We start from the raw sequence: 10,299 nt of genomic DNA on the forward strand, positions 1-10,299 counted from the left end.
TGTGTGCTTTAATTGACGCATTTTTGTCTTAATATCTGAACAAAACATTAAACATATTTCACAAAAAAATCTAAACAGATGTGTTCAACAAATTGGAAATATCTGTGAATACGTTCAGGCAATTTAAAATAAACTATAAAACATTTACAATTTTTAAAAAGACATTTGTGAGTCATTTGCGGTTCTACAGAATTGGATATGATTGAAAATTTTTTACAATATTTTTTAATTGAAAATGATCGGTTTCAATGTGTTTAAACGGCTCTAACACAGTATTGATCCCTGTATTTATTACCGGAATATTTCATCCCTTAAAGTCGGTTTGAGCTGGAGTCCTCAGCAGCCAATCAGATCGCTGCATTCCGGAGCGGAAGCTGTGTTGTTTACATTGTCCAAGATGGCGGCGGGGATGTACCTGGAGCATTACCTGGACAGTAAGAGCAGATTCTGTCTGTGGAGGAGCTGGAAATACGTTCCGGTCTCCTCTCTCCTGTTCGTTTTGGGGCTCGGTTCTGTGTTCCGGCAGCCGGCGGTTCTAGTTTAACGGAAACGGCTGCTGGTACCGAGTAACGGCAGGAGGCGGGTTTGGGCTCCGTCTATTTACTGGACCCGCGCATCGCAGCGAAGCGATGAAAGGATGCAGACGGAGAGCTCTCAGATTATAGCCCGGTTTATTCTCACCCGTTCTTATGTTCTGTTAACGTGGAGAACCCGAGTTCTTCTGCAGTTTGGTGTTAATTCAGGAGCTAACGATGCTAACAGCTAACGTTCAGTTTAGCTAGCAGCCCTGCGTCTCAGTTCTGTCCATGTTCCTGAAGATCTGACTAAAGGTTCCATTAAACTGAGTTATTGTTCCTCAAGGTCTCATTAAGGGTTCTATTAAACTGAGTTATTGTTCCTAAAGATCTGACTAAAGGTTCTATTAAACTTATTGTTCCTGAAGATCTGACTAAAGGTTCTATTAAACTGAGTTATTATTCTTGTAGATCTCATTAAGGGTTCTATTAAACTGAGTTATTGTTCCTGAAGATTTGACTAAATGTTCCGTTAAACTGAGTTCTTGTAGATCTCATGAAAGGTTCTATTAAACTGAGTTATTGTTCGTGAAGATCTCATTAAGGGTTCCTTTAAACTTAATTGTTGTTCTTGTAGATCTAAGGGTTCTGTTCAACTGAGTTCTTGTTCCTGTAGATCTCATGAAGGGTTCTATTGAACTACGTTATTGTTCATGAAGATCTGACTAGAGGTTCTGTTAAACTGAGTTTTTGCTGCTGTAGATCTCATTAAGGGTTCTATTGAACTGAATTGTTGTTCTTGTAGATCTCAATTCATTTAAACTGAGTTATTGTTCCTGAATGTCTTATTAAGGGTTCTGTTAAACTTATTGTTCCTGAAGATCTCATTAAGGGTTCTATTAAACTTATTGTTCTTGTAGATCTCATTAAGGGTTCTATTAAACTGAGTTGCTGTTCTTGAAGATCTCACTAAAGGTTCTAGTAAACTGTGTTTTCCTCTCCATCCAGGCATAGAGAACCTGCCCTTCGAGCTGCAGAGGAACTTTAATCTGATGAGGGATCTGGACCAGCGCACTGAGGGTGAGAAAATACGTTATTCAGATCAGAACTTCAGTAGAACGGCATTTAGACTGAATCCGTGAAACTGCAGAACCTTTAATAACTTCAGTCAGGATGATCCGTACGGGTTCCACAGTGATTCACAAGATGATAGAAGAACAAACATTTCTGCTCCAAACACACCTCTACAAAGGCATAAAATTTTTTATTAAGGTATCTGGAACTGAACGATGTAGTATTTTACTTTACGATCAAGACGACAAAAGTCTAACAAAAAACAACAAGAACAAGACAAAATATTTCAAAAAATGAGAAAACGACAAAAGGGAGAAACAAAATGACAAAATTAGACAAATGACATGACACAAAGCAAAAAAGAGACAAAAAAATTTGACAAAAATGTTGCAAAGCGACAAAAAAATGGACAAACGACAAAAACGGGACAAAAGCAAAAACAAAACAACAAAAAAATAGACCACACAAGCAAGAAAAAAAAAAGACAAAAACTATACACAAAACAACAAATACAGCAAAACACAAAATGACAAAAATAAGACAAAAAACACAAGCGAGACAAAAAAGAAACAAAAATGACAAAAACATGAGACAAATGACAAAAGTCAGACAAAAAACCAAAAACAAGTCCAACAAATATTACAAAAACGAGACACAAAATGACAAATAATAGGACAAATTACACAAAGCAAAAAAGAGACAAAAAATTAGACAAAGTTACTGAGCAACAAAAAATTGACAAACGACAAAAACGAGACCAAAAATGAGAAACAAAATGGCAAAAAATAGACAACACAAGCGAGACAAAAAAAATACAAAACGGCAGAAACGATGCTCTAAACGAATGAAATTGCAGAAATTAGACAAAAAGCACAAGTGAGACACAAAACGACAAAAACATGAGACAAACAACAAAAGTCAGATAAAAAAGACAAAAAATCAAAAACAAGACCACAAATTACAAAAATGAGACGCAAAATGAGAAAAGCAAGAAAATGACAAAAAATGAGACAAATGACACGAAACAAAACAAAAAAGAGACAAAAAAGTTACAAAGCGACAAACGACAAAAACGAGACAAAAAATGTCATAACTAACATTAGCATTTCCCGTTCGTCTTGTTCCTGTCATAGATCTAAAAGGGCAGATCGATTCTCTGGCTAAAGAGTACACCGCCAATGCTCGCACTCTGTCCTCGGAGCAGAAACTGTCCATCCTCAGGCAGATCCAGCAGTCCTACAGTAAATGTAAAGAGTTTGGAGATGACAAGGTGCAGCTGGCCATGCAGACCTATGAGATGGTTGGTATCTGGAACACAATCGGAACCTTTTACAAACATCTGAGTGGAAATATGATCGATGCTGAGTGAACTGAAATGTGTGCAGGTGGACAAACACATCAGACGTCTGGACACGGACTTGGCTCGGTTTGAAGCCGACCTGAAGGAGAAGCAGATCGAGAGCACAGACTACGATTCCACCTCCAGTAAGGGGAAGAAAGGTGAGTGGACGCTGCCTTTAGTCTGCTTCATGCTGTTGATGTGATGCTTACAGTGAATCCAGAATTGGTGGATTAACGGAGAGTTTGTGTGACTCCAGCAGACACCAGACAGAAGGAGAAGAAAACGGCTAAAACAAGGTCTAAAGTGAAGAGTTCAGATGAAGACGGGAGTCCTAAGAGTGCACAGAAGAAAGTCAAACTCCTCCAGCCGTACGTTTATCTGCTCTACAGCTTGTGAAGTCTTTCTAGGTGTGTTTTCCTGCTGTTCTGCTGTAATTTCTGTTTCATCCTTCAGAGGAGAGTTCAACAGTCCTTCCTCTAACTTTGGGAACGTCCACCCGTCTGATGTCCTGGACATGCCGGTGGATCCAAACGAACCCACCTACTGTCTGTGTCATCAGGTGTCCTACGGAGAGATGATCGGCTGCGACAACACCGACGTAAGTTTGGTTTGAAGATCACGTCAGTGTTACAGTGGAGGGGACAAAATGAAAATGTTCACATTTAAGAAGCTAAAATCACAGAATTTAGACTGCTTTTATCAAAGAACTAAATAGTGGTAGGACAGGATTAAAAAATGAGTCTAATTGATTAGAGGCATTGTAATTAATTAATCATGATTAATTGCATTTTGGTCAAATAGCAATATATGACACAATAGGCAAAATTTTTTTTCACTCAAGTTTTTATTTATTTTTATACAATTACACAAACCAAGAAAAACAAACAAAACAATTGAACAATGCCTGGGTAGTAACAGAGCATGTACAGCAGGGGTCCCCAAACTTTTTCCTGTGAGGGCCACATAACTTTTTGTCAGTTTCTAACAGAAAAAGTGTGACGATCGCAGGGGTGCCTAAATGTAAACATTTATTGTTTTCCAGAAAGCCACACATAACCAAATATTAATAACCCTTTCTGGGATCTTTACAGAAAAAAAGTCAGGAAATAAATAATAACACTATTAATGAAATACATAACGCTATTTATGAAATAAATAATAACCAAATAACCCTCTCTGGGATCTTCACAGAAAAAAGTCAGGAAATAACACTATTTCTGAAATAAAATTACACTATTTAGGAAATCAATAAAAATCAAATAACTCTCTCTGGGTTCTTCACAGAAAAAGAACTCAGGAAATAAATAACACTATTTGTAAAATAAATAATAACCAAATAACCCTCTCTGGGTTCTTCACAGAAAAAAATAAAGTCAGGAAATATATAATAACACTATTTATGAAATAAATAATAACCAAATAACCCTCTCTGGGTTCTTCACAGAAAAAAATAAAGTCAGGAAATATATAATAACACTATTTATGAAATAAATAATAACCAAATAACCCTCTCTGGGTTCTTCACAGAAAAAAATAAAGTCAGGAAATATATAATAACACTATTTATGAAATAAATAATAACCAAATAACCCTCTCTGGGTTCTTCACAGAAAAAAAGTCCATGGAACATTAACTTTCTGTTCTGCCGTGCACAATCTTAAGAGGTAAAAGTTCAGCTTAGTTGTCAGAGCAGAATCTCTTACTTAAATGACTCGTATGAAAAGTCTCCACAAATAAAAATGAGCAGCTGCGCTGTGTCCTGCATGTCTGTGCTCTCATCCAGTGCTAATGAAAAAAACGTCAGATTCCTTCAATGCGTCTGGTGATTGTACTCGCTGACAGACTGACGACATTAAAGACATCTTTCTTCTAGGGACACACCTCCTCCACGACAGCATTCAAACGTTTCTTGACAAATTCTCCATCAGTGAAAGGTTTACCGCTGCTTGCTATCAGTTGAACAACCTGAAAGCTGGCCCGAACGGATGACTGGTTCAGCTGAGCTTGGCGTACAAATGTATTCTGCTGAGCTAACGGTCCACTTTTTAGCTTTGAGAGTTTGTCTGCTCGTATTTGGCCTTGCAAGCTTTCATACTTGTCTTAGTGACGGGATTCATAGTGTCGGCGCAGATTGTATTCTTTGAATACCGCCTGCCTCTTGACAGATGAGACAAACAGCCTTTTCTGTGCATTGAACAAAAAAATAATCGTTTGTCCACTGCAGGTTAAATACCCTGCATTCTGAATCAGTTTTTCTCTTACCTAACCTTCCGTTTTATTTGACAGGGGCGAGTCTAGACTGCAGAAGGGTGGAATAGAATGTCACGTTCTATGTATGTATTAGTCTCGATCGCGTGGCCAGACTGAAAAAAAAATCATAATGCGTCTCTGGTATTGTTCAGGGGGCCGGGCCAAATGTGGAGGTGGGCCATATCCGGCCCACGGGCCGTAGTTTGGGGACCACTGATGTACAGCATCCTTCAGTCCTATTAATCATAGTTTTCCCCTTATTCCCCTCTAACGTTGCCATTTTCAGTCCTGTATTCTGTCCATTTACCGTAGTTCATTTTTTGTCCATTTGTGCTTCCTGTAGTCTCAGTTTGTGAGTTAGTTTTTCCATTATGTAGATTTCCTCAGTAATTTTCAACCATTGACCTTTTGTTGGTGGTCCTGTTTTCCCCAGTTTCTCGTTATGGCTTTTTTACACACCACTAGCAGTATTTTGATCATTTCCCATCACACTCTCTTCATAGAAATTACAAAGATAAAACACACTGTAACTCAAAGGGATCTTATAACCTGTTATCTGCTGTAGCTCTTCACATACAGTTTCCCAAAACAGTTATTTTCAAGGAAAGTTTTTCAGTTCAAATTCATTTCCGTTGACGCCTATACGTGAGCTTTAATATATTACCATTTGTATCATATTTGATAAATGAGTTTCTGAGACTACTACCTCATCAACATGATAAATAGTTAAATAAAAAGGACAAAACTAGTTTCTATTTCTAAAATCAACATTGTTATGAGCAAAAAGTTGCCAAAACTGCCCAACGTATCAAATGTGATGCAAAATATATATATGATAAACAAAATTATATGGCAATTTGTTTTATTCTTTTTGTGGATTTTGTTACAGAGGTTAGTAAACATCTCAGTTAAAATAAAAAAGGAATTTTCTGGCTATTTTTTGATGGGTCAGGCTTTACAGGGTGGAACAACTAAAATGTTTCATTCATCATCATCAACATGTTTTACATTGAGGTGATACTGTCGGCTTGAAATGACGCAGTGATCAGAAAACTCTTTGTAGCACAATTTACTACAACCAGGCTTTTATCCAAGCTGCCATCGGGAAGATTTTTAAAAGAAAATTTTCTGTCCAACAAGCTCAATGCGTCTCGTCTTCCTTCACTGTTCACCGAACCTTCTTCACGTCACTCAGTGCGTCCTGTGGATCTTCTTCACAGCTGGAAAACAGACTTTAGGTTCATTAGCGCCACCTACTGGGCTGGAGTGTTCATCAGAGTTACCGGAGTGCCAGAAATGAGGGAACTGAGATATAACACGATTAAATGCGTTATTTTTTTAAGGCGTTATGTTGTCTGGAAGTAATTAATCAAAATTAACACGTTAAAATCTCAGCCCTACTTTCTTTACTTCCCAATGTTCCCTCAAATGTCTTGTTTATGCCAAAGATCTTTAGTTTACTGTCATAGTGGAGGAAAGAAACCAGAAAATATTCACATTTAAGAAGCTAAAATCACAGAATTTAAACAGTTTTTATCAAAGAACTCAACCGATAATTCAATAAACATAATAGTTGGAGATTTATAGAACAATTCACAAAGCAGCTCTTGTGGAAAACGGTTTTCTATGTACAATCGTGGATCTGTTTTCCTGCTGCTCATTGCCTGCATATCAAGTGTTTACTGGTATTTTACTGGATGGAGATGTGGATCCATCAGTAACTATTTTAATTCATTCTAAATTCTGTGATTTCAGCTTCTTCAATGTGAATATTTTCTGGTTTCTTTCCTCCTCTGTGACAGTGAACTAAAGATCTTTGGACTAAATAAGACATTTGAGGAAACTCATGACAGTTGAAAGACTAAAACAACTTGTTGATTTATGTTGTAAATGATCAATAGTGAAAATAATAGTATCAGCCTGGTTATGGATCCAGGAAAGGTCACATTTTACACTGGATATAAAGCAAAATGCCAAATTGTGACGTTTCATATTAAAATCGATCAAAAAAAAACAACAAAAACCCGCTGAAAATGTCTTGTTTTGATCGGACCTGTAGGAGTTAATGACCTGTCCACTTAATGTTATTTATGTGTGGATGTATTTTAACAATAAATCCAGTTCACATTTTACAAAGGTCACGGGACGATTAATAATAAACAGTCAGAGTTAAAATAATGTTATATATCAGTAATCAGTTAGAACAAAGGCAGTCCTGCTCCTTCACATTTATTTCATACCGATAAAGAAGCGTAGATTCCTGCAGTTTGATGCCTCCTCCTCAGTGAAAAGGTCACAGACTGATTCACTGGAATAAAGCTTCTCTGTGAGCACATCGTTCTTCATTGTGCCTTTTTAAAAGGGTGCTTTTTATCCACTGAGTGTTCTCAACAGAGTTTTACCCGTGTGTTTCTGCAGTGCTCCATCGAGTGGTTCCACTTCGCCTGCGTGGGCCTGACGACCAAACCGAGAGGAAAATGGTGAGAATCTGAGGCTGTTAGTTGTTCTGTAATATTCTACTGTAGCAGAGGAAGATCATGGGTACCCCTGCTCTACTCATGACTTGTTTATACAGACCACCATCAGCCAGGCTAACGGTATTATTTAAGACTCCTCACACGTCCTGTTTCCAGAGTATGTTCTGTTCCGCTGTGTGGCCTGAACCCTTTTAAACGCTCTTTTATCTGCTCTCAATCAAGCTTATTAATGAACAGCTACCAGAAGGAGCCAAATGTTGTGGACAAAGGGGTGTATGTACAGTGGTGGAAAAAAGTTTTCAGACACCCCATACATTTGTGAAATACTGCATTAAGAATCACTTTTAGGTCTTCAAGTGCAATTTCTTTTAGTACAGTCACAGCCAAAATACTAAACGAATCCTTAAAAAGCCGTTAAAAACTTAAAATTGACTGGTTCCATAAAAAGTATTGGGTCATTTTGGTAGAATTTAGTTTTGTTTGTTTTTCTTGTAAACAATAAAAAACAAAAATGTAATTTGCATTTGTTTGTGTCTGTCTAATGCAGACACACCTTTTGAAACACAAAAAAGATATTCCCACAAATATTTCATGATATTTGAGATTGTGAAAAATTTAGGGCATCAACAGCAACCTTGTGATTAATTTGATTAAGAATTTGATTAAGAATTTTAATCGTTTAACAGCACTAGTAAAATTTTAAGGGTGTACGAAAACTTTATTCCACCACTGTATGTATGTATGGGGCTATGTGTGTATTTTAAGTTTTTTCTTTATATTATTTTAACTTACTACTCCACCAAGGAACACGGTGGAGTTATGTGAGGATCATCATATGTTTATTTATCTGTCTGTCTGTTACCAACACTACTCAAAAACAGACTAATGGATTTGGATGAAATTTTCAGGGAAGGTCAGAAATGACACAAGAACCAAGTGATTAGATTCTGGCAGTGATGCAGCTTATAGTCTGGATCCACGGATTTGCTAAAGATTTCTGTATCACTGGGAGATAGCACGGCGTCACTGTAACCATGACAAGTGAACACTACGTCAGCTTCCTGCTGATGATCACATGATTGTGATCCTACTACAAATCCACCACTGAGGACTTATCAGAACTTATCTGTCAGAAATGATACAAGGAACAACTGATTAAATTGTGGGAGTGTTTCAGAGTCCCATCAATTCCTGTCGCCTGCTACATATTTAGGTCACATGATTCGGTGTCCATACATACCATACACATGCATAACACACGCCTGTGCTCAGTGCAAGGTCATTTTGTTCGTGGGTACATCTATATTAAATGGACACGTTCTATGTTGCTGTGATTTCTGATCATCAATAACTAATAAACAAATGCAGCATTTCTGACATATGGGGGAATGAGCAGCCTTGGAGGAGGACTGCACTCTCTGAGTGCTTCTTTTGTTCATTTTGTCACATATTTTATATGTTTTAGTAGCATGTGTTCTGTTTAATGTGTTGCAGTGCAGCTTGCTTTTTCCTTTATCTAAGACTGATAATGTGTTTGTTTTTGCAGGTACTGTCCACGCTGCTCCCAGGACAGGAAGAGGAAATAAACTCACCTGTTGTCCTGGATGTAAAATGAGAAGAACATTTCTTCATTAGTTACTAGAACTTTCTGTTTTTCATCTTCCTTAACATTTGGTGCTTTTTTCTTTGGTTTACGTTCTTGCCTTGGTCTGATGCAGAGTGTGAAGGAGCCGAGCGGTTACAAGTGTATTTAAATTTTTTTAAACGGTTAACATAAATTTAGATTTTTTCGTTACCTTTGGTGCTCTTATTGTGACTTTTTTTTTTTTTTTACATTTTGTTTTGTGAGTGAATATTAAACACTACATCTGCCCCGATCCTTCGACAGCTGAAATTTCCACCAAACTCTAAACTGTATTCACACGTACGACTGCAGAACTGTAAGTATTTCTCTGAAAACAGGCCTTGGCTGGTTTTACACTTCGTCATCCGGTTAGTTTCTCGTGCTTAGCCTTGGAACACTAGTTTTATTTTTTACGTATAACAAGAGAGCAGACATGAATATGAAGACAAATGCTGCATCCCGACAGTATTAGTCGTCTGTGGTAGCGAGTCGAACCATTTCATTCTAACATTTGACTGAGTGCTGCGTAGAAAGTGAGGCGTTTCTCGAAAAGTATTGTCATTTCTGTAGCTGAAACATTGGTACTGGGGAGAAAAGGGGTGATTGTGTTGTCAATCATTTGAATACAGCTACTACCTCAAAAAACAATCTGTCCCATGTGCTGCTTTGTCTCGTTTTCTATGAATTTTAATCAGCTGTAGTTCTCAGAATTGTCCAGGAGGAGGAAGTGTTGCTCCAAACCAGACTTCCTCAGTCTGATAGGAGGTCAGACTGAGCAAAATTTCACTTTAACTCTCGTGTCGTCCTGCAGGTGAAATTGACCCGTTTTTACGTTTGAAAATGTGGGAAAAAATATATATATTTTCACAATGAAAATCCCGATGTCCACATTTTTACCCTTTTGGGAAATTTTTGAACATTTTTTGGTGGAAAATTAAAAAAAAAAAAAAAAAAAGGTTTCTTAAGAAAATTCACAAGAAATCAAGATTTTTTTTGTAACGTGACGTGTCCTTTTTT

The 10,299-nt window shown here is 37.4% G+C and overlaps 1 protein-coding gene across 2 annotated transcripts; it reads left to right on the top strand.

Moving 5' to 3' along the window:
- The first annotated feature begins 348 nt into the window (after positions 1-348).
- ing4 (inhibitor of growth family, member 4) lies at positions 349-9,930 on the top strand. 2 transcript variants are annotated; one of them, XM_023263772.3, is made up of 8 exons: positions 349-434; positions 1,524-1,595; positions 2,723-2,889; positions 2,975-3,089; positions 3,188-3,299; positions 3,385-3,529; positions 7,600-7,661; positions 9,205-9,930. In XM_023263772.3, exons 1-8 carry the CDS (start codon positions 398-400, stop codon positions 9,242-9,244), a joined length of 750 nt encoding a protein of 249 aa, XP_023119540.1. In that variant the 5' UTR covers positions 349-397; the 3' UTR covers positions 9,245-9,930. The 2 variants fall into 2 exon arrangements, with proteins under 2 accessions (XP_023119540.1, XP_023119541.1); XM_023263773.3 differs by having other exon boundaries at positions 3,191-3,299.
- Positions 9,931-10,299: the final 369 nt, after the last annotated feature.

The sequence above is a fragment of the Amphiprion ocellaris genome, chromosome 9 (assembly GCF_022539595.1).
Source record: "Amphiprion ocellaris isolate individual 3 ecotype Okinawa chromosome 9, ASM2253959v1, whole genome shotgun sequence".
Lineage (NCBI taxonomy): Eukaryota > Metazoa > Chordata > Actinopteri > Pomacentridae > Amphiprion > Amphiprion ocellaris.

Coding starts and splice junctions, on each gene's coding strand:
- ing4 (XM_023263772.3), top strand. CDS start 398: ATGGCGGCGGGGATGTACCTGGAGCATTACCTGGACA. Junction 3,090..3,187: donor CTCCAGTAAGGGGAAGAAAG/GTGAGTGGACGC, acceptor GTGTGACTCCAG/CAGACACCAGACAGAAGGAG. Junction 3,300..3,384: donor AAAGTCAAACTCCTCCAGCC/GTACGTTTATCT, acceptor TTCATCCTTCAG/AGGAGAGTTCAACAGTCCTT.